The 22,799-nt window shown below is 53.8% G+C and overlaps 1 protein-coding gene across 3 annotated transcripts in view; it reads left to right on the top strand.

Annotated features, from left to right (window-relative positions):
* RAP1GAP2 (RAP1 GTPase activating protein 2) overlaps positions 1-22,799 on the top strand; it is a gene marked incomplete at its 5' end in the record, with an annotated part of 170,890 nt that overhangs the window by 143,735 nt on the left and 4,356 nt on the right. For all 3 annotated transcript variants that reach the window (XM_081161880.1, XM_081161879.1, XM_081161881.1), the window contains 10 exons: positions 3,928-3,999; positions 4,482-4,568; positions 6,133-6,267; positions 14,680-14,817; positions 16,387-16,505; positions 17,804-17,917; positions 18,110-18,227; positions 18,687-18,813; positions 21,608-21,684; positions 22,062-22,100. In XM_081161880.1, coding sequence (XP_081018006.1) covers positions 3,928-3,999; positions 4,482-4,568; positions 6,133-6,267; positions 14,680-14,817; positions 16,387-16,505; positions 17,804-17,917; positions 18,110-18,227; positions 18,687-18,813; positions 21,608-21,684; positions 22,062-22,070 — 996 coding nt within the window. In that variant the 3' untranslated portion in view covers positions 22,071-22,100. The remainder of the gene's footprint in view (positions 1-3,927; positions 4,000-4,481; positions 4,569-6,132; positions 6,268-14,679; positions 14,818-16,386; positions 16,506-17,803; positions 17,918-18,109; positions 18,228-18,686; positions 18,814-21,607; positions 21,685-22,061; positions 22,101-22,799) is intronic.

Consider the following 22,799-nt stretch of genomic DNA (forward strand, 5'->3'; position numbering starts at 1 on the left):
CGTGGCCGTCTTCATGAAGCACCAGTTTTGCTTGAAGATTTTGGGAGAAAAAAAATGATGTTATATAGTTATTATATTGGCACAAAGCCAGATATATTAGAGCAAAATTCACTTCAACTTTAAATCCAAGTATGAGGTTTCAGACCCTCCCCCTGCTCCCGTTTTTCTTTCCATGTCCATGTTCAGGTTCTCTGTCACTGAGCAGTTTTAGTTGAAAACTTAGAGAAGCTGTGGTGTGGGTGTTTCCTTGAAGGTTACGGGCTCACCTATTTTGACCAAAATGGGCATTCACTTCAAACAGCTGCTGGGTTAGTTGGTGGAAGCAAGTTTTATTCATTCAGTGCCTACTGTGTGCCAGGGGTGGGGCACCGGGAAGTGATGTTCAGAACCAGCCTTCAGGGAAGAGCCGGGAGAGCCAGTGCGTGCAGTTCAGCCACTGGGCCGCCCAGACAGCCCGTAGAGGCCCAGAGCTACTGCTCAGGATCCCCAAAGTAGCGCTGTGTGATGGGGAGCTCCCACACCCTGCCAGGCAGTCTCGTGTGGCTCGTCTGCTGGGCTTCTGCTGGCAGAATGGGACCTCTTGTGGACGTTTAGTACTTGCTTTTAGTTTCTGATAGGGAATGGAGCTCAGCTGACTGGCTTCTTCATGTTCCCAAGAGCCTAGCAGTGTGGGACAATACAGAGGAAAATTAGAGGCCTAAAGCTCACCATCCCCCCTCCAGCTTTGATGCTGGAAGTCTTTACCAAGTCTCCCCACCACAGCTTGGGGTCCAGGTAAAAGCACTTTCCTCACCAGGTGGTGAGAGCAGAGAAGTAGGACCCACAGGAAGCGCCAGACCGTCCCTGGGATGTGGGACCTTGTGCTCCACCTGTCGGGAAAGCGTTGAGGTTGGAAGGCAAGACCTGTGAATGGGGCCAAGGAGGCAGGGGGCAGAGAGGGAGACCAGCCTTCCAAGGTGCTCCCCAAATCCCTGTTCATCCATGACTAGGAGGACCTGGTCAGGTCCCACAGGGGGTCCAGGGTGAAAGGAGACCTTAGCTGATCCTTGCAGGCTGATCCTATGGAAAAGCAGGGTGAGTGAGGTTTCAGCAATGCCTTGGGGGCTCAGCAGTGCCCCAGGAAGCCCCCCCTGGGCAAGACAAGAGGAAAGTAAGAGAGGGATGGGGTGGGAACGTGCAGGAAAGGGCCTCAGACCTAGAATCTCCGGAACCTGGGGTTCTGGTCCTGAGCCAGCTTCTGGCTGTGACCTTGGACCAGTTCCTTCTCTCTCTGGGCCTCTGATTCTATCTGTGTGAGATGTGGAAGTGGGACTAGACAACCTCAGAGTTCCCTCCAGCCCTGGTACGCTCGGGAGGGGAAGGAGGGGGAGTTGAGAAACGTGTGTGTGTGTGTGTGTGTGTGTGTGTGTGTGTGTGTGTGTGTGAGATGGATTAAGAAATGGTTTGGGGGAACTCTATAGTATTTCAGCTGTCCTTTATTAGGCACATATTATACGGGGGGAAAGCACAGGGTGGCAGTGGTTACCCCTTACTGGTGCTGAATCCATGCCAGGCATTGTGCCAGGCCCTTAAAAACAGTGTTTTCTTGAATCCTCTCAAGCCTCTGGCCAAGCAGGGCCTCTCATTCATTAGCCCTGTTTTAAGGGGGGGAGAGTTGAGGTAGGGACTTTAAATTGCTTCAGGCCTGAGGCCACAGAGCAGTGGAGCTGGAGTCTGCGTCCAGGTTTACCTGTGGTCGTGAACACTGAGCCTTTGGAGCAGGTGGGAACTTGGCTCCAAAATTTGAGTGTGCATGAAATGTCACATCGGATTATTCTTCAGGTACAAATTTGGTTTCCATCCTGCCTGATTGGAAGGAAATCCCAGCTGAACCATCACCAGGACTCCCTCCTCTCCCTGCCTGAGGTCACCCTGTCCCTGTCTCTGACCCCTGAAGTCCTGCAAAGATCTTGGGAGTCTTATGTGAAGCTAATCGTTGGAGAAGGGTCCTGCTTGTGTCCCCCCTCCCCCTCACTGCTGTCCATCGCTTGAACGACCTCGGCAGTTCTCTCAGGCTTCCAGGCCACACTTGGGCATGGGCATCTTGTGGCGTCTGGAGCCCTGCGAGGTTCCCCACTTCCTGGTGCATCCTCCTGCTTTCCAGCCTTGGAGAGTCTTCCCCAGGGTAGCTTGGGGCCTCTACGCCCCGCTTTGGCCCCTGCTAGGCCCAATTGGGGCCCCTGCTGGGCGGTCTGCACTGAATTTAGAAAACAGGAAGGTGGGGCTGTGCTGAGGCTGCTTCTGCTTTCAGTCCAGCAACCCAACCGTCCCCAAGAGGCAGGAACAACAAAGGCCCCGCGCTTGGTTAGAAAGGGGTCAGGAGAGGGAACACAATGAGGACAGAAAATGAATGGCTGTCACAAGGAGGATCCTGTCCCCTGCTTTTTGGACGTGGCTGCTGCGGTGGATTGTCTGTCTGGGACACTTGGTGGATTTAAGAACATGGATGAAGCCACTTACCCAGCCAGCATAGCCCACTCTGATGAAGGGCTGAGAAGGGCTGTCAGGTGGGAAGAGGGGAGGGCTGGGCCTGTCCTCTGGCCTTGTCAGGGCCCTCCCCACCACCCCTCCTCAGATTCTGGCTCTGAGGGTGGAATTCTTGACTTGTACGAGGGTGCATGGCGGGTGGTGGTGGGGAACTGTGTTTGGCAGCTGGAACCAGCCAGAAATCATGTCAGCCAAACATACTGCGGTTCCTGACTACGGTCACTGCAGTTTGGGCCCTGCAGACAGCCTTGAGCTCTAGGAGAGCCTTGAGCTGGGTATTGACCAGCCCTCTCCACCCCCTTCCCCTGCAGACCCTGGCAGGCCCTTGGCCTGGCTCCGAGCCGCCTGCTCACCCCGTCTGGCCGACTCTCAGCATCTGCCCTACTTCACAGTCCAGGCTGCACGCCAGGGCCGGGCTCACGTCAGTGGCCTCCCGCCCGGGGAGGGGCGAGGGCAGTGTCTCCAGAGAGGCCTGCAGTCTCGAAGGGCCCAGAACGGGTGAAACCAGGGCACCTGCGTGCAGAGGGGAGGTGGAGGTGTGGGCCTGTGCTGAGCCTGGGAGACCCCACGCAGGACATCTTGGTGCTCTCACTCCATCAGTTCATGCCTCGTAGGGCTGGCCAGAGGTGCACACTCACCCAGAGCCCGGTACACCCTGTGCAGCACGCAGCACACCTTGACGTCCTGTACGCCCCATTCCCAGCCCTGACCCTGTGCTGTTAGTTCAGGCCTCACCCAGACCGACTGACCCTGTGCGTGGGGTCAGGGCTGCCAGACACCAGTCCGCCCCCTGCACAGAAGCTCTCAGGAGTGTTAACAGCTGCAGATTCCTGGCTCTGCCTCAGCGCTGCTGATTCAGTAGGCTTGGGGTGGAGCCCATGGGATCGGTATTTATTGTTTAAACACTCAAAGTGTGGGCAGGTTTGGGAGCCAGTGTTGTGGGAAGAGCTCCAGAGCAGGGTCTGGACTCTCTGTTCATCTCTGGCTAATCACCTGTGTGCCTTTGGGGGACCGCTTCTTGTCTCCGGACGTCTGTTTCCTCATCAGTGACCAGGGCTAATAATTCTCACTGCACCTTCTCCTAGGCTTAGCATCCCAGTCCAGTGCGGTAATGAGACAGGACCTCCCGAGCACTTGTGCTGCATCAGAGTTAGGGTCCCAGGGTGCTCCTCAGCCCTGTCTAGTCATCTTGCCAGACTTGCTTCTGGCCTACAGCAGTGCAGATGAGCATGTGGACCGTTCCATGCCATCCAGCCCCATTTCTAGGAACTCTGCCACACTGGCGATGGCTCACAGGGGCAAGTGGGGGGAGTGAGAAGAGGAGGTCTGCTGTGGAAAGTGGGGCTTATGGCAGTTGGCTAAGATCACTACCCCCTAGCCCACACCAAGACTCTGTTTCAGGTCTCAGTCACCGCGAGGGAAGATGTGCCTGCCTTTGGCCCACCTCTGCCCAGCCCCCCTGTTTTCCAGAAGGTAAGACACTCTCCTTCCTGCTCCTCTCATATCAGGACCTAGGTTCCCATACCTGAATGGCAGTGGTTGGAGTGGGGCTGAATCTGGGCTGGGCACATTAGCAGGGCATTTATTCAGCAGGGTTGGGGGATCTCCTTACTTGGGGCCTCTCCTCACCTCTCCTCCTGCTGCCAGCCTGGCCTAGGTTCTCGTGTCAAGGTGTTTGAATTTCTGCTAAATGAAGTGCTTTTATACCATGCTCCAGTCCCAGGAGCTTCGGGGAAAAGTCGCCTTCAGCCATGGAGATGCCACTGTGGGTGTGGAAGGTTGATTCCCCAGGACCGGGGAAGCTGGTTTCTACGTTGGCATCGTAGCAGATGGATTCGGCCTGGGCTAGAAATGATCAAATGTCAGAAGGGACTTTTCAGGGGCGCTCCCAGATCCTCTGTTCTGCCGACCCATTGTGAGGCTGGGAGAGTCCCGGGGCTTCTTGTCTGTTCCAGGGCCCGGAATTCAGGGAGTTTCTGCTCACCAAGCTCACCAACGCCGAGAACGCTTGCTGCAAGTCGGACAAATTCGCAAAGCTGGAGGTGAGAGCACGGTTTCTGATAGTCTTCCTTCTGCCCTCCTGTTAGCCAGCCTCTGCCTGGGGGCTGTTCCTGGGGGCTGTTCAAGGTGGGGGGCATCATCCTTGCCCCTGTCAGTCATCAGCCCTGTGTTAATATAGTAACCCTTTCTTCCTGTGGAAACTAAGTCCAAACTTCAGGTCTAGTCAACCATTTACCAGTTGTTTGCTGAGTACCTACTGTGTGCCAGGCTCTGTTCTGTTTCCTGGGTCACGGTAATAAATGAGACTCAATTTCTGCCACCAGTTGTTTACTGAGCACCTACTGTGTGCCAGGCTCTGTTCTGTTTCCTGGGACGTGGGAATAAATGAGACTCAGATTCTGCCTGTATAGAGCTCACAGGCTGGTGGGAGGGGCATGACTGGACAGGTACAATACAGTGTGCCAGCACTGGGCCGTGATGGAGGCCAGCATGGGGGCTGTGACGTAGGATAGTGACTGTCCTTAGGATAGCGCCTATGGGGGCCTAGGGTGTATTCAGGGAAGGCTTCTTGGAGGAGGTGGCCCTTCAGCTGCTGAGTCCGAATACCTGATGAGCCTTTTGCCAAGAGGAAAGAGTGGGGAGGGTTATTCCAGGCATGGGAAACAGTATGAACAAAGCAGAACTGGGGTACAGCTTCGTGAGGGAGCGCCAGAGGGTTTGATGAGGCCCGAGGGAAGGACTCATGTGAGGGATGGAATGGTGGGGACTCAGTGGGAGACTCTGGTCGGGTCATATCAAGAAGGGCGTTGAGCCGGAGGTGAGGGCCTTATTAAAGGACTTAGGCAGGAGAGCGATGTTTGATTTGCATATTAGATGGGGACTCTGACAGCGGTGGGGAGGACAGATTGAAGGGAGGAGGGCAGGGAAGGCGGCCAGTTAGACGCTATTACAGGAGTCTAAGAGAAGTGGTGGTAACTTGCTTATACCAGGCACAGGAGGAAGGGTCAGTTTACATTAAAACCATTTTAAACCTTTTTAAAAAAATCGGGAAGACTTGATGGACTTCTGTATTAAGGGTGGAGAGAAGTGGAATTGTGGGGTGGCCCTTAGGCCTTCAGCTTGGGCTCTGCTGACATGGGAACCATTGGGGGATGAGCTGTGTCAGGACCTGCTGATCTGGAGGTGGCTGCAAAGGCTGGGTTGCTGAAAGGGCTAGTCCAGGTCTGGGTGAATGGTGCCCCCTGGAGGTTGTATGTGTAGCTCTGGAGGAACATCTGGATGGAGAGGAGCGGAGAGCTGTTGGGTACATGGATGTTGAGCTTGGGGTAGAGACCAGGACTGGGAGTCGGCGGGGTAGAGCTGGGAGGGTGGAATGGCCTAGGGAGAAGGGGCAGAGGGAAGAAAGCAGAGGCCTGGACATGGAGCTGTAGTGACAGTTGCAACGTTTGTGAGCGTGGAGCCCAGTCTGGCCTTAGGCCCACACCGTCACCAAGGTGCAGTTGGCCAGAACAGCAGCCCTCAGCCAGGTGTCTGGAGTGCCCAGGGAGAGGGCACATCTCTGCTCTCAGCACCAGCTCCACAACCTCCACCCTCTTTCCTTTCCAGGACCGGACAAGGGCTGCCCTCTTGGACAACCTTCACGATGAGCTCCATGCCCACACACAGGCCATGCTGGGACTGGGCCCAGAAGAGGACAAGTTTGAGAATGGGGGCCATGGGGGATTCCTGGAGTCTTTTAAGGTATGCGCACAAGAGTGACTGAGGATTTCTTGGCAAGGAGGGTCGGAACAAATAAGGGAAGAGTTCTAAGGTCCACATGATCCTGACCCTGGAGCCCAAGTGCCAGCCAGATGTGGCAGGACCAGTGGGGTGCCACAGGTGTTTGCAGAGGGCAGGGGGTCAGGAAGTGTGAGTGGTTGGAGCAGCTAGCAGTGTCTGCTGCATCCTGCACATTCTTCCTTGATCTGGATCCCCTCCTCCTGGCTGGGAGTCTGACAAGTAGGAATAGGAGAGGAGTTAGCAGGAGAGGAGCCAGTGCAGACCAAGAACATTACTGCCTCCATCTGCCTCCTGTGGTCAGGGCTCCCCTGGCAGAATGGCGGGAGCAAGGACACAAGTCTTTTTTTAAAAAATATATCTTTATTGATTTCAGAGAGAGGAAAGGAGAGGGAGAGAGAGAGATAGAAACATCAATGACGAGAGAGTCATTGATCAAGCCTGCAACCCGGGCATGTGCCTGACCAGGAATCGAACCCCGATCGCCTGGATCCCAGGTCGACGCTCAACCGCTGAGCCACGCCCGGCTGGGCAGACACAAGCCTTAGGTGTCTTCGGCAGCCAGTGTGGTTCTGCAAGGATTTTCCCAGCTGTCAGGGCACCCTGTGGACTTTGCAAAGGGAAGAACTTTCTAACCAAAGTGAGCCCCCGTCCCTGGAAGTATTCAAGTGGAGCTGGGACAACTACTTAGCTGGCATGGCCTAAAGAAGGTTCATTGTCACGTGGTTGCCAAGTGCTTGTTGGCCCACACAACACTTACATCCAGCATCTGATCTGAACCTGGCTGTTACCCTGTGCGGTTGGCAGAACGGGCCTTGTTATTTTCACTCACACGCAAGGGGACAGGATGAGAGGCCACAGGGCTGCTCAAAACCTTACACCCACTTAAAGGTAAAGCCTTGTTTCAAACCCAGGTTTTCTGGTTCTGAGGTCTGTGTTCTGCTGAGGTCCACTGCCCATGGCAGAATGATTTATAAAGCTACCATTTTGCGGACAGTGCGTGGGCTTAGGGTTCGGCCCGCCTATACTAGAATCTTAGCTGTGTGATCCTGAGAACAATCTTTAAAGTCTCTGAGCTACAGTTTTCTCATCAACAACACAGGGATGATAGATAGGACCGCTGTCGCTCTGGCCTGTGTGACTCTGGTTAGAGTATTGGCCTACACCCCGAGGGATCGTGAGTTGGATTCCTGGTCAAGGATGCGTACCCGGGTTGCAGGTTCGAGCCCCAGCCGCAGTCGGGGCACGTGCAGGAGGAAGCCGATTGGTGTGTCTCTCTCACATCTCTCTTCCTCCCTCCCTCTCTTCCACTCTCTCTAAAAATCAAGGGAAAAAATATCCTCGGGTGAAGATTAACAAAAAAATTAAAAAATACGATCTCTGTAATGAAGTTGTTGGGAGAACTCATTGAAACAGTCTGGAAAGGGTCACATGGTCTGGAATACAGTCAGTGCCAGTGAAAGTGTGAGTTGCTGTTATTGTCATTTAAAGTGAAAGCTTAACACCCATTATCCCCTCTAAAGCGTCACAGCAGTCCTCTGTGCCCTGTGGGTAAGGCTATGATTATGGGTATAATAATTTTGGTATAATGATTTATACTCAATTTTAATAATTATGAGTGTAATTGTGCATGTGAGGAAACTGAGACTCAGAGAGACAGAATAATTTGCCCCAAGTCACCCAACAGATACAGGCGTTGAAGCTGTCTGCCAGATTCCAAAGCCTGCCTTTCTAACAGCCACATGACACTGCCTCCGGGTCCCAGCTCAATTAAGATTCCACCCCTGCCTGGCCCGGGCAAGCCTGCCGGGCTGGAGCGCAGAGAGCAGGGCAGGGCCTCCTGGCCCCGAGGGCCAGCTGCCGAGATTCCTCACGAGGGTGCGTGTAGGAGCCCAGCGGCTTGTCCCGGCTGGTGGGAGATTCCTGGGGCATCTGTTTCGGTCCTGATGGACAGTGGCAGCCAGGGTGAAAGAAATTTAGATCAAGAGGAAAGGGGCGAGGGAGAAGAGGCCCAGGGAGCCAAGCCAGCTAGCCCAGCAGAGGGAGGGGTGCGTGTGAGGCCAGGGAAATAGAAACACCTTTGTAGGCTCCGCTCCACATCTTAGCAAGATATCAAATGCTCCCAGGTTCCCCAGTAAATGTCACTTATATATGACTTGAGCTGTAGTCCACTGCAGACGTTTAATGAAGCATTTGTTGCTTTCAGTTTTGCAGGTTTCTTTCTGTATTTCGGAGTTAACAGTTGTTTTTTCAGGTTTCAGATATTTTTATAACCTGGAAAAACTCGTAGGCTGTGGACACTGTGCCCATGGTGCCCAGTGGATAAAACGGCCCAGCAGCTACCTCAGGTTGTGGGCCTAAAGGACAGTGACCTGAGGCCATTTTTCCAGCCCCTGGCCCCTGGTTGGACTCCAGCAGCTCTGATTAAAGGGGTTTCCAAGAGAGGGAGATCCTTCAAGAATTGATCATTCCTTGTCTTTGACCCAGTAATCCAGGGACATTTTCTTTTCAACCCTAAATCCTTCCATCTGTAGGCTGAAGACACACCCTTCCACATTCTGCTTCCAGGCTTGTGTCCAAGGTGGCACTGTGGGGGACTGTCACAGTCAGTTGCACAGAGCAGACCTTCAGAGCTCTGACAGTTGTGAGCAGCTTTGTTTCCTCCTCGGTGGGGAACATGAGCTCTTTCACCCTGTCTGCTCCATAATTGCCTTCATTCCATCATTGCCTTCATTCCATCATTGCCTTTAGGTATCCCAGGCTGTGGAGGCTGGAGCTGGGGGCAGGCCAGGCTCAGCAGCAGGCAGCCAGGGCCTGGGGGATTCTGATGTTCGGGCTATGCCTGTGGCCAAGCCTGTGGTCTGCCCCAGCTCAAGAAACTCTCTAGTTTTGGTATTTCTTCCTAGGCACCTTGAACGGTGCTGTGGTGTTAGAATTATTGGCATTCCTCTTGGGGCTCCATCCAGACAGCCACAAAATCCTTCTTGCAAGGAGTGGTGCATGAAATGATTCCAGGAAGAGAAGTTGGCAGGTTCTATCTCCTTCCTGTCAAAGTTCTCGTTCCACAGGCACGTGGTAACATAATTGAGAAGTCCCAGGGCTAACAGCGATCTCAGCCCTCCATCCCCTGCGTTTGTGACTGTTCTTCCCTACCCTGCAGCTCAGGGACCCTTTGTCTCTCTTCTGAGAAGCAGACCTGTCATTGCCCCAGGTTGTGCTTCTGGCTCCTCACACCACTTCATGTCCTGCCTCAGTTCACTGGCTGTCAATTTAAGCATTTCTTCTATGAGAAACAGAACAGTTGGTTTATGGTCACCTATACCTGCTTCTGAGGTGCTTGGAGATATTCTCAGGAATCTGCCAGTTCTACACTTTCAAATTTTACATTTTTACTTATCAGATAACATAAAAAATGTATTTCCAATCACGGAGACTAAACTTTGGCAGGGAGACTCACAACTGAAAGACATGAGTAAGTAAGCAGGTTGCCAACACCCAGGTGTTGGGGGGTCTATGGACGTATTCTTGGAGTATTGCAAGAATAGTTTTATTTTACTCACATTTGAAAAATACTAATCTCTAGACTATTCTCAAATGCCATGCTCAGCCACTGCCTGCTGTTTTAAGTTTTTGTTGGTCCCTCATGAAATGAAAATTGAAAGAGATGCTACTTGATGTATTAATATACAGGGTGTCCCCCAAAATGTATATAACACTTTGAATAATTGTAAAGGCATTGTTTATTAAAATACATTTCATTTTCAAAATATAATAAAATCTACAGTATGTTTACATTTTTGGGGGGACACCCTGTATGCACATAAAGCACATGTGAGCCGCATTTTGAGAAACTCTGAGCTAGCCCAGCCCTCTGATGACCACATCATGCGGAAGGGGAAATACAGGGCCCGGGAAGAGAAGGCCACCCGCCAGCCCCCAAATTGGAGAGTTGTCAGCCTTTGAGGAACTGCGGTAGTTAATTCACGGGTCTGCTCTGACCCCTAGTGGCCAGAGAGGAGCGCCAGTCTGCAGAAAGCTCTGGCAAAGTACCCGCAGGCTGGGCAGCTCATGGATTGGAGCTCCGGTCTATCCAAAAGGAGATGTGGAGGGATATTTCCTTCTCTTGCCAGCCTCCCTCCTTTATTTGTGCTACTGGTGGGGCAGAAGACCCTGTTTTGGACCTCAGAGTTCTTCCTGATCAGGGGCCATCACAGCCAGCAAGAAATTAGCACCTTTCTCTCCAAGGCCCCTGCCACTGTTGCTTACTTGGTCACCCTTGTGCATTGGGTGCCTGCGTTGAATTTGTTAAATTGAAACAGCTCACAAAACCCATTTGTAAAGAAGTGAGGTTTGTGGTTGGCCCAGAGGAGACGTGCTTCCTCTGTGACATTAACAGGTGCTCAAACCCCGGCTGAAATGAAGTGACATAAACAGATAGCGAGAAAGTGACTCCACCCCTCTTTTCTCACACCCCAACGGAGAACTCATTCAGAGCTAAGCTGGGGGCTGGGGAACTGTGGTGACTAAGGTTGGGGGACAGAATCAGAGATGATGAACTGGAGGACAGCAGAGTCTAAGGACAGGAAGGGACAGCCGTGTGAAGTATGAAATAGACTGGTCTGCGACATCAACATCTAGAAATGGTGAGATTTCAGCTCAGTGCGCAGAATACCCTTTAAAGGGCCAGGCTGTTCACTGGACAGGCAGCCTCAAAGGCAGTGAGCAGCCCGTCCCCGGGAAGATGCAAGCGGAGAGGACATGAACTGTGGCCTGGATGTTGCAGGGGCTGAGAGGGGCCAGATGGCCCCTGGAGACCTTCTGATGCCCAGGCAAAGGCTTCACGTGCCTTTCCTCTTCCTCCCCCTGTACCCGACTCTTCTGCCCACGTGAGAAGGCTGGTGCGTCCAGCGCTGCATCAGGTTGACATGTGAAGTACTTCGGACCATGTCACTGGCTGGTTTTGTCCAGATGGAGCATTATTTTAGGGTTTCAAGGTAGCCGTCATCTCTCTTTTTCCATCCCTAAGAGTGGGGAGGAGAGAGACGACCTTGAGCAAGCAGGTGTCATGCCAGGGATTTGTCATACATCATGCCATCCTCACACAGGGGCCATCGCCACACTGTCCAGGTGAGGGGACTGTGTGTCAGAGAGGCTCACACACCGTGCTGGGAAGAATCAGGATTAAAACCCTGTACATGCTCAGAGTCCCCTGTCAGCCCGCCGTGTCCTCAGACGTATCTCACTGACTCAGCAGCACCAGGGGCATCTGAGGAGAAGATTCCTCCCTGACGTCAGGTTTTTTTTGAAGGGAGGCTGAGGCCTCCTCGGTTTCTAATCACCCTCAGTCCATCAGCCAGTTGAATTATATGTTCAATCTGGACTACTTTTGGGGATACTGGGGCCCTCTCTCCTGGAGCCCAGGGTCCTGGATTTGGGTCCTGGTTCCATCTCTTTCCTTTGTGTGACCTCGGGCAATCATTTACCTTTCAGGACCTTTCCTACCAGTGTCTGTCCTCTCTGCACCTCAGAGTTGTAAGGATCCAATACACTCATGTATGTGAAACTCAGTAGACCAGATACCATCACACAGGGCTCATGATGCACATTAAATCTTTTCTGGAAAGAGACAGTAAGAATGCATCAGAACACAGATGATTAATTGACACATCACAGTTGATGACAACTGGTGGCACACAGGAGGGCACGGCGGAATGAAATGATGCTGAGCTGGATGGGGCATTTGACTCAGGGAAAGTGGCTGTTTATCCAAGGACACCTCAGGGTGGTGCCACACCTTTCCCGCCTTGGGTTTTCCAAAGGGCACACGACTTCATGATCTTTGGGTGGTGGCATGAATAGAACACGCTGGCTGTTTTAACCATGTTGCAGGAGACTGTTGCTAGGCGACTCTCTTCTGTGGTCTAGAAAGAGAGAGAGTTGATGTCCCTGGAGGGGGCATCCTTGGCTCAGACAGGCCAGGCCAGATGAATGACATCAGGGGTATGAGGCGGGTGGGCTCCGTGCCTCATTCAAGAGGAGCTCGCCTCCAGGGCCGTCGTATTTCCAAACGGCCTCCTTGCCGAATCAGCTTCCCTCCTCAGGATAGAAAGGCAGGTAGGATGCGGTCCTTGGCCAGTCTTGAGCTTGGAGAATGCCTGACCTTGGGCAGAGCTCCCAGGGGGGCCTGCGATTTGGGTTGGGGGCAGCATTCCCGCTGATTTCTTGGGACGACCTTTCCGTAGACCAGCTCTTTCCTCGGTGCTTCAAGGGAGGGAGGGGCAGTGGTTCCACACAAGACCCTCTGTAGGTGGACACGTGGACAGCGGAAGCAGACACGTTTGTTCACGTGTGGGTATGAGCCACGTGAGGATGGGGCAGTGTCCACGCCTTTGTCCTTCGGCATCAGTTTTCTGAAGCCGAGGTCCTGAGAACTCCCTGTGGCAACTGGCTCACGCATGAGGATCCATTAGCTCACTTCACAAGAAGGCCCCAGGGGACTCGTGGCTCAGCGTGGTCATAGCAGGCAGGTTCCGTGCCCTGTCCCCTCTGCCATCCCCATCTTGTCAGCTTTGCCCTTAGGCTGGATCCCTCACAGCCCCAGGGTGGCTGCTGTGGTTCTAGGTGCGGACATGTCATACCTCTTTTGGGAAACATTGAGGAAGTTTTCCTCAGAGCCCCCAGCAGATGTCCTCTCATATCCCACTGGCAAGGGGATGGATTATGTGACAGCCTTAGATGGTCATGATTTATTCCTTTATCCTGCGGAGGAAGAGGGGATGTTGGGCCAGACAGTGGTTCTGCTAGCAAGGAACACAGCGGGGGTGGCATTTGCATGTGAGCAATTAATACTATCTGCACCCATGAGTCTTTGCACGTGGCTCTGAGGCCCTGGGACCTGGATAGCTAATTCACACAGCAGGGGCACCCCACAGGCCCTGGGCCTTTAGCATTGTCCTGATTTAGGAATTGAAATTAATTTTAATGTTTTATGCCTTGTTTCCCCTGCTGACTGGTACGCTCCTTGGAGGCAGGGGCCACGTCTTCATACTTGTTTGACTCCCCTCCTGCAATTCTCTCAGTTTCTGGCACAGTACTGGGCACACAAGATGCACATGACAAATGCTCATTATTAATAATAAGAGTAGCCACATTTATTGGGTAATTTTGACCTGCTGGGCTCTCTGCTAAGGGTTTTATATGTATGGTCACCCGGCCGTATTATAGAGTGACTAAATGAATATCAAAGGGAAGTGATGTGGGGTTTGGGGGTTCCTGGACAGAAACTTCCCTTCCTGGAACTTTGAAGGTCTTCAGGACCAAGTGGTAGGTGGAAGCCTCTAGGACTTCCTGTGTTAGAAAGTCCCCCTTGGGTCCGGCTGGGATCTGTCGGCTGCACTCTAACCACTGTCCTCAGGTCAGGTTCCAGAGCAGCGCAGGCGGCCTGCAGAGCAGTCAGCCCGAGAGCAGCCGTCGCCTCCAGGTCTCTCCCTGCGTGGGCTCAGCAGTCTTCATTTTAACTCTTCTCCCCATCCTTGCGTGCACTGTGACAGGCCCTGACTGGACACTGCACTGTTTGCCGATGTGCCCTTTGCTCTTTGGTGGCCCTAAGTGGCACAGGGCTCCATGTGGCCTGAGCAGCTCCGGGCCCTCTGAGGGCTCAGCCTCGAGTCTGAGTGTGCACGTCCTTTGTAGGTGGCTGTACCAGGCGCGGGCTCACGTCCACAGTGTCTTTAGCCCCCGTGAGTGTGAGTGGTGGCTCCAGGCACGGACCCAAAATAGCTCCGGCCACAGTTCACCAACTGCTAATGTATTCCAAGTTGCACAAGGCACATTTTGGGGTGACAGCAGAAGGGGAACCCAGTGTTTAAATATAGAAGGACACTCAGTTTTCTGGAAAAAAAAGAGTAAAATTGAGGTGAGGACCTGACTGCGTTTAATCCCTGCACGATACTGCTTGGACCATGTCATTCCTAATTTGCAAATGAGGAAGCTGCAGCTTAGAGTAACTAGACCAGGGTCACACAGGCTTGGGAAGCTCTGCAAGCCTCACTTTCCTTCCCTGCAACCACCTTTGTCCACCTTGCAGGGCATCTGCGGCACTGACCCCTCAGACTCCCCCGGCCAGTATCCTCCCTCACCTCTGCCTGCAGAGGGCCACTCGTGCCCAGAGCACGTGAAAGCCCTCTGCCAACTGCAGTGATCAGAGTGTGGGCCGCTGAGAGAAGAAGAGAGAGAAAGAGAGTGTGTGTGTGTGAGTGTGTGTGCACATGTGTGCATGTGCTGAAGGCTATGTCTGCGGATCCCATTGAGAGGGCAGGGTCATCTGGAAGGGCCTGGCTCTAACTCTCAGGCCCCCATCACCTGCTGTCCCCACAGAGGGCCATCCGCGTGCGCAGCCACTCCATGGAGACCATGGTGACCAGCCAGAAGAAGACACACAGCGGGGGCCTCCCCGGCAGCCTCAGCGGGGGCATCTCCCACAACAGTGTGGAGGTCACCAAGACCACCTTCTCGGTGAGTGCCTGCAGGCTCTGGGGTCCCCCAGGCCCTGTTGGGGGAGGAGTGTGTTCACCCAGGCTTGGGCCAGGTGATTAGCAGGGCGAGCTGGATGATGGAGGGAAACTGAGGCTGCCTGGGGAGCAACTCCCCCTCTGAAATTAGCGCCTCCAACGAGGCAGCACCTGGGGCTGGCCCAGACTGGAACCCACCTGTGGTCCTGTTCTCTGAGTTTCCTTGACACCTGCGCCGCCTCCTTGGGGCCAACCCTGCACAGTCGTCCTGGGTGCATTTCTCTCCCTAGGGACTTGGGACCTGGGACTGCGAGAGAGGTTTCCCTCCTTTGTTATTATTGATAATATTAGCTGCCTCTGCTTGCTGTGCACCAGGCATTGAGCTAATTCATGGTCCCTGTAACAGCTGACTGAGGTAGGGACTGATGTGCCCTTCATTTTACATTTAAGGAAGAGGAGACCCAGAGAGGTTAAGTAACTTGCTAGAGGCCACCGAGCTAAGCTGAAGAACTGGGATTTGAATGCAGGTCACCCAGATACTAAGTCTTTGCTCTTAATCGGTGTGTTCAGTTCCAAGAAGAGAGAGCCTGGCCTGTGGGATTGGGTCTGGTCAGCTCGCGCCAGGAGCTGGCCAGGTGAAGGAACCACAGTCCCTCCTTTAATAAAGCAAAGTGGCTTTGGATTTGTGTACTTTAGGGCTTTCTTTTTCTTCTTGGCAGAACATACCTACCACAATACTAACAAGCCATATTATAAATGATCTTGTATAATTCATTTAATTTACCAAATAGTAATTTCATAGCTATTGTCTTGTTCTTGCCAGAAGGTCTGTGAAGTGAGCAGGGCAGGGCAGTGATCTCCAATCAGTGGATGAGACTGAGGCCCAGAGAATTTTTCCCCTTGCCCAAGGTTGCACAGCATGTGAATGGCAAACGTTGGGGCCCGGGTTAGAGGCCTAGTCTGAAGATTGGCTGCAGGCTCGCATCCCCCCCTTCTCACTCTCCCATCCCTCCATTGTCCCTCACATGTGGCAGAAGCAGAGCCACATCCTTTGGCAGGCTCCCTCCGCCTGTGGGTGGATATGAACTCCACGCTTGTCCCGCCAGGGATTTGCTCTATGACCTTGACCCAATTCCCTCGCCCCTCTCTCGACTCCTCTGCTTCATCAGTAAAGCAAGAGGTTGGACCAGGTCGCTCCCAGGTCTCTCTCAGCTTTGTGATTCCCAGTCTGTGACTCCCTGAGTCATCCTGTCCTCTCAATATTGGGGGTTCTCCTTAGGGTGGCCCTGACCCCGTGATCCTCCAAGAATTCTGCTCTTTCGTGGATTGTTACCTGGGGCCCTAAGGGTCAGGTTAAGAACACAAGAAAATGGGCTGCAAGTGCTTGAGCCTTGAGTCCCAGCTCCTTTTACACAGATCCCAACCTTCCTGGCGGCCTTGCTGTTTCCTGGGATCTCTCCAGACCAGTTGGGAGGGGGTGGGGTGCAGGGGCTCTGTAGACCAGAAAGAGTGGCGAAGGGAAGGAGATCTGGGCTTGAGGAGTGAGCACTCATTCTGGTGGTTTCATTGGCAGCCTCCAGTGGCGGCGGCGACGGCGAAGAACCAGTCGCGGAGCCCTATCAAGCGGCGGTCAGGGCTCTTCCCCCGTCTGCACACGGGCTCTGAAGGCCAAGGGGACAGCCGGACACGATGGTAACTGTCCAGCGCGGCGACGGTCAGCTCCCTCGGGAGGGCTTTGTGCAGCTCCGGGAGATGGCTTCCTTCTAACCCTGGTCCCCGCGTCAGGCCCCTGCACATCCCGGTCACTCACTCAGCTCTTTGTCCGCTGGGGCAGCTTTGGCAGTCCCTGCGTTGGACATTCAAAGTGGTTCTCGTCACAGTGTGACCTCAGCTAGAAACGCTGCTTAGATTCTTTTCTTTCTTTCCTTCCTTTTTCAAAGCTCACTCCTCCTCTTTATGGAAGCTTTCCCTGATTAACGCTGCCAGGCAGAGTTCGTCGAACCTTCCTTTGGGCTTCCAGAAGGTTCCTCCTCTTCTTCCCCCACTTCCTCCATTTTTTTAGTAACTCTTTTACTCATATGAAATGTCCAGAATAGACAAATCCATAGAGACAGAAAGATTAGTGGTTGCCAGGGGCCTGGGGCAGGGGGGAATGGGAGAGATTGTGAGTGGGTCTGGGGTTTCTTTTAGGGGGGATAGAAATGTTCTAAAATCAGATCGTGGTCATGGTTGTGAATATACTAAAAATCATTGAATTGTACACTTTAAATGAGTGAATTGTATGTGGATTATGTCTCCATGAAGCTGTTATGAAAATAGAAGTACATTAGGGACAGGGCCGTCTTGTTCCCAACAGTGGGCACAGAGCTAATAATCATGGGTAGGGTACGTGGTTGGTTAAACTGCAGGGAAGGCAACCCTTGGCCCCCAGGCTGGGAGTAGCCCATTTGCCCAGATGCCCTTCCCAGCACCCAGGGCCGCCTCAGCACACGCATCCGCATCCGCATCCAGGGAGCGCCTTTTGTAGTCGGTGTGCGGGGCGTCCCCTAGCGGTCTGTAGCCGTGGCCCTGCCAGCGACCCGAGGAGGAGCCCGTGTGCATTGGGCTGTTTCCTGGCTGTGGCGGTGGAGGTCCCAGACTCCACTCCATCCCCTCTGTGCCCGCTCTTGACCTAGAGCTCTGCCAGCTGGGATGGCTGATTGGGTGGAGGGTGGGCATGGACTTGGTGGCAGCAAGCCAGGACTCCTGCCTGGTAGCTCTGGACTCTCACCCAGGAGCCTGCAGGAGCCCCTTGCAAAGCAGAAAACTCTGTTGTCTGCCCCCCGCAGTCTCTGAGGGGGCTTGGGTGGGATGGAGGTCCTGGTGGCCATGCTGTCTCAGGGAGTGCTGTGACCCCACAGGCCCCCACGGTGCTGTCTTGGGCCTGGGGGTGTGGTGGGGGTTGGAGACTGGCCCCCTGGCCTCACTCCTCTCCATTCTCATTTCCCCAGTGACAGCTCATCCAGCAACCCCAAGACTGTGGACGGCGGGCACTCTTCTCAGGAGATAAAGTCTGAGACCTCATCTAACCCCAGCTCTCCGGAAATCTGCCCCAACAAAGAGAAGTAAGAGTGAGGGTGGGCTGGCTTTAGCCCCTTGGGCCCTGGGACAGGTCTCTGCTCCAGGCCCCTCTCGATTTGGGAACTCTCGGGACACAAAAGCCAGCAGGCAGTGCCATGGGAGCCTGTCAGTCTGTGCGAGGCCTGCCTGCCCTCGGTCCGACGTGTGACCAGGCCCTGCCCTCCTGTTCCCCGCAGGCCCTTCATCAAGTTGAAGGAGAACGGCCGGGCCAACATCTCCCGCTCTTCCTCCAGCACCAGCAGCTTCAGCAGCACGGCTGGGGAGGGTGAGGCCATGGAGGAGTGTGACAGTGGGGTAGGTGTGGCCCTGTTCAACCTGGGGAGTGGAGAGGGCACCCTGGGCCCGTCTGCCCTGTGCATTAAGACAGCTGCTGTAGGCAGAGCCCCAGCCAGGCTTGGAGGAGAGAGGGGAGGTATGGAAACAGGAGGTGGCTCACTCGGCCATCTCCACCCTCTGCGAACAGTGGTTCGGGATCTCCCTGGAGTGACTTGGGAGCAGCAGGGGTCAGAGTCCAGGCTGAGTGTGTCCTTGCCCTGGGGATCCTGGCTGGGCGGGAAAGGGCTCAGTGCCCCATGCATGTGGGTCAGGGGCACTTCCTGGGGGGTGGAGGGGAGCCAGGGTTGGCTAGAAGGATAGAGCATGTCCAAGTAGGGAGTGGGAGGCAGGCGCTGCCCGGGGTCAGCTGAGGCACCAGCTGCCCCGTGGGGCTGCCGAGGGGCTAGCTGTCCTCACTCACCCGGTCTCTCTCCCCAGAGCAGCCAGCCGTCCACAACCTCACCCTTCAAGCAGGAGGTGTTTGTCTACAGCCCATCCCCAAGCAGCGAGAGCCCCAGCCTGGGGCCGGCCACCACGCCCATCATCATGAGCCGGAGTCCTACAGGTGAGTGGCGTTTGGTGGTGTGCGCCACGGGGTGGCCGGGGCAGGGCGGTGCCCTGACCGCTGCTCATGCGGAGCCTCAGGCGCATTGAACTGGCCAGTGTCCGTTCCAGCCCCAGTTGAGGCCCTTGCTCTCTGCCAGCTCACTGCACCTGTTTAGCAACCTTCAGGGCCTTGTGTTCCTGTCCCCTCCTTGCTTGTGGGAAACCAAAGCTCAGAGGGCTCAATGATTTGCCGGAGGAGCTGAGATTGTGTGTTGAAAGCTGAGGTTCTTTCCACTGACCTCTTGCTCTACCCCATCACCGACTCAGGGCCTCTCTGTCACCGTGATGGTCCCCAAAATGCAAGGATACCAGGTGGGGAAAGCATTGCAGGTGGAGGGAACAGAACATGGAAAGGCCTGGAGAGAAAGAATCTCCCGGGCTCAGTAGTGGGGGTTCAGGGAAAGCAAGAAGTCTGGGCCTTTCAGGGTTCTGTGATTCCTGCAGTTGGGCAGAGTAGGAGGAGCCAGCTCTGGGGAGAGGGTGAAGGGTTGGCACCTGAGGGGCATCTAGGTGGATGTGCGTGGTAGACACTGCTGGGCTCCATGGGTGCCTAGAAGTCAGAGCCTTGGTCCGGCCTTTGGAGGGCAGCGCAGTGTGGGGGCACATGCAGGAACCTGGAGCCTGGGTCCTAATCCTGAATCTACCACTTACCAGCGATGTGACATTGGATAAGTTACTGAGCCTTTCTGTGCCTCAGTTTCCCCAAGCAAAACATGGGAGGGGAATAGTTTCTATCTCGAAGTTGGTTGTGTGAGGTTATACATGTAAGAAACTTACAACTGTTAACTTAGGTGTTTGTTAAGTGACAGGAACAGAACGATAGCATAACCTGGGAGTGATCTTGCTCCCCAGGGCACATTGGGCAATGTCTGGACAAAACGCCTTTTTGATTTTCATGATTGTGGGAGGAGGTTGCTGCTGGCATCTAGTGGGCAGAGGTCAGGGATGCTGCTAAGCATCCTACAATGTACAGGGTAGACCCCGCGATGAAGAATTACCTGGCCCAGAATGTCAATGGGCTGAGTCAGGAAAGTGATCTCAGTGGAGACACAGGAAGGGCCAGTTCAGGTGCTTCCTGTCACTCAGCTCCCCCTGGCTGGGTGGCTGCAGAGCTGGGCTGTGATCGTGGCTGCACGATTGACAGGCTGGCCTCTCTGAGCCTCAGTTTCCTCATCTGTGAAGTGGGGTAGTCATACAAATTCCTAGATTTAAAAAAGTAAGGCTTCATTAACTATGGAAGGAATGAGTGAAAGAATTTGTAACCAAGCTTAACACCTATTTGGTATTAAATAATTATAAAAATAAGTAAGGCTTTGAGTAAATGGAGGTTTAGAGAGTGTCTGCGACTTGCTGAAGGTCACCCAGGACAGAAGGGAACTTGGAACGGGCCTGGTAACTCCTGCCTGGTGCTTCCTGCATCACAGGCCCCTCTCCCTCATGGTATTTAATGCTGAGGGGCCGCCTTCCACCCCTAGCTCTAAGGAAGTTGTTCTGGGAACCGGGAGGCCCACCCTGGCCCTGCGGAGGTCTGGAAACCTGTTTTAGGCTGTTTGGCTGCCTCTGGGGAGAGACAGGGTTGAGGGGAAGGAGGTGGCCTGGAAGCGCCTGACATCCACCCTCCATAATCTCAGATGCCCTGACCATTGATCATTTCACACCTGGGCTCCCAGGGGCCTTGAGAGGGGGTCAGCGGGTCACACCAGGAGGTGCTCATGGCACTGGGAGGAACCCCTTGATTGAGGCACCAGGAGTAAGTCAGTGGCCTCCAGGTGCATTGTACTGAGCTGTAGGTTCTCTCCCTGGGCCGGAGGAAAACCAGAAGGCCAGGTGGGTCCCCCTGGCTCCTGCCAGTGGTGTGCTGGGAAATGTTTCACAACTGGCTCTCCTGTTCCCCCCCAGCCCCTCCCCCCCCCCCCCCCCGGGACACAACTGTATAGCTTCATTGTAAATTTTACTGATATAAAGGACCCAAAGCATACAATTTACAAATAATGATAAAATATACAATGCTCTTTACTCTAAATCCCATATAGCCAATAGGTGCTCACAAAAACACTTTTACTAATTATTTGCCTAGCTTTGTATCCATAGCCACCTTAAGGATGCAAATCCCGACATGAATGGGGATTGACATTATTTTGTCAGTGCCATGAGCCACTTCTGTGCAGAATCGGAATCATTTTCAAATACTGGAAGAATATTTACTCAGTCTGTTGTGCTGTTCACAATGCCGTAGACACAATACGTTTTCACATTTAACCTGTATCACTACTATTTTCTCCAGTAGTTTCTGAAGTCTAGACAGGAAAACAGCAGATCGAGCTGATTTGTAGCATTTGCTGATCTCAGGCGGCCAATGTGACATGGGATTGGGAAGAACTACTAGAAACAATAGACGTAAATAACCTTAAAAGAATAGGTAATAGTACAATACTATTACTAAATAGTATTGCTAAAATACTAATACTATAGTGAAATAACAAGGAAGTGATGACTTCTGAGTATTTATTATCTTTGATGAGTATCATTTAATTATAAGCTTATATAATTTAATTTAAAATGACTGTGTGTAACAGTCAGCTCGCAACATTTCTAAAAATTTACGAGTTGGCGCTTGTGAATTGGTGCAAGTCAGCTAGAGTGTCTGGCGGAGGGGAGAGCCCCTTCTCCTGGCCTGCCTGCCCGGTTCCCCCCAGCAGCTCCGGACCTCTACAGCCCCACCCCCTCCTCACGGGCTTTCCTATTTCTCCTAGATGCCAAGAGCAGAAATTCCCCGAGGTCAAACCTGAAGTTCCGCTTTGATAAGCTCAGCCATGCAAGCTCCAGTGCGGTAAGGACCTAGGGGCCTGGGGTGGCAGGGGGAGCCTCCCGCATCCCACATCCCAACCTCCTCCGAAAGCCAGCCTTCCTTCGGGGGACACATTGCAGCAGGGGGAGGAAAGCTCTGCTTAGATCTGGGGTGATGCTGCTGGACCCGCATGGCGCAGGCATCAGCCTGGGGGTCGCCAGCCACCTCTGTCCCACATCCTATGTTAGAGCCACATCCTTGGACTCACACAGATGTGAGTTGAGAACAGTTGCTACTGGGCCTCTGGGCCCTTCCTGAGCTCACCGGAGAGTTGAGAGCTGAGTGCACAGAGGTTACAAGGAGTAGGGTTTGTTTTGTCTAGTTTTATAAAACTCTTGTATGGATTTTTCTTGAAACAGGGTCACTAATATGGAAGAGGAGTCCTTCGCCTGTCAAAGGTGAGTCAAGTGTTTGTCCTGCTGTGGCCACATGGCCTGGTACCCTGACATCCTGACAGCAGGGGAGGGTCAGTGGCTTCTTCTGAAGCCTCTGTGTTGGGGCCCAGGATGGTGAAGGAAGCAGATGGCCTCAGGAGTGGATGGGAAGGTGGTTTGATAATTGGGCCCAGACTCACTGCGCTGGTCCCTCTGCCCCAGAGCAGCCGGGCTGAGGGGCTGTAGTGCAGAGCTTGCTTTCCTCCCCGGGAGGGAGAGTCCTCAGTTTGACCCCTTGCCTTTCTGCTCTCGGCCGCCTTTCCCTCCTTATGTCTTTGGCCAGGGCTCTGGGCTGAGCTGTGTCCTCCCAGAGATGCCTCAGCGCCCTAAACACTGTGCAGGCGACCTGAGGGAGGACCTCTGCCCCCAGCCGCAGGGGAGGAGCATGTCGTTTGCAGCTGATGAGGGCCTGGGCCCAGCTCCCCTCAAGGCCTGGGCTTGTGCTGGTGAAGTTAGTAGAGACCCTTCTGAATTCCCACCCTCCAGGGGTGAGAGTGGCAGTTGGAACCAAGGGGAGGGGCAGAGCTGAGCCCATTTTATACAAACCGGATCTATGGAGACCAGAGGAGAAGGTGGAGATGCTGACACTCGCCTCCAGCTCCCATCCTGTACTCCAGACGCCTCTGTTCACCAGACTCGTGTTCATGCCAACTCCTCAGGCAG

The sequence above is a fragment of the Miniopterus schreibersii genome, assembly GCF_964146895.1.
Source record: "Miniopterus schreibersii genome assembly, chromosome: 16".
Classification (NCBI taxonomy): domain Eukaryota; kingdom Metazoa; phylum Chordata; class Mammalia; order Chiroptera; family Miniopteridae; genus Miniopterus; species Miniopterus schreibersii.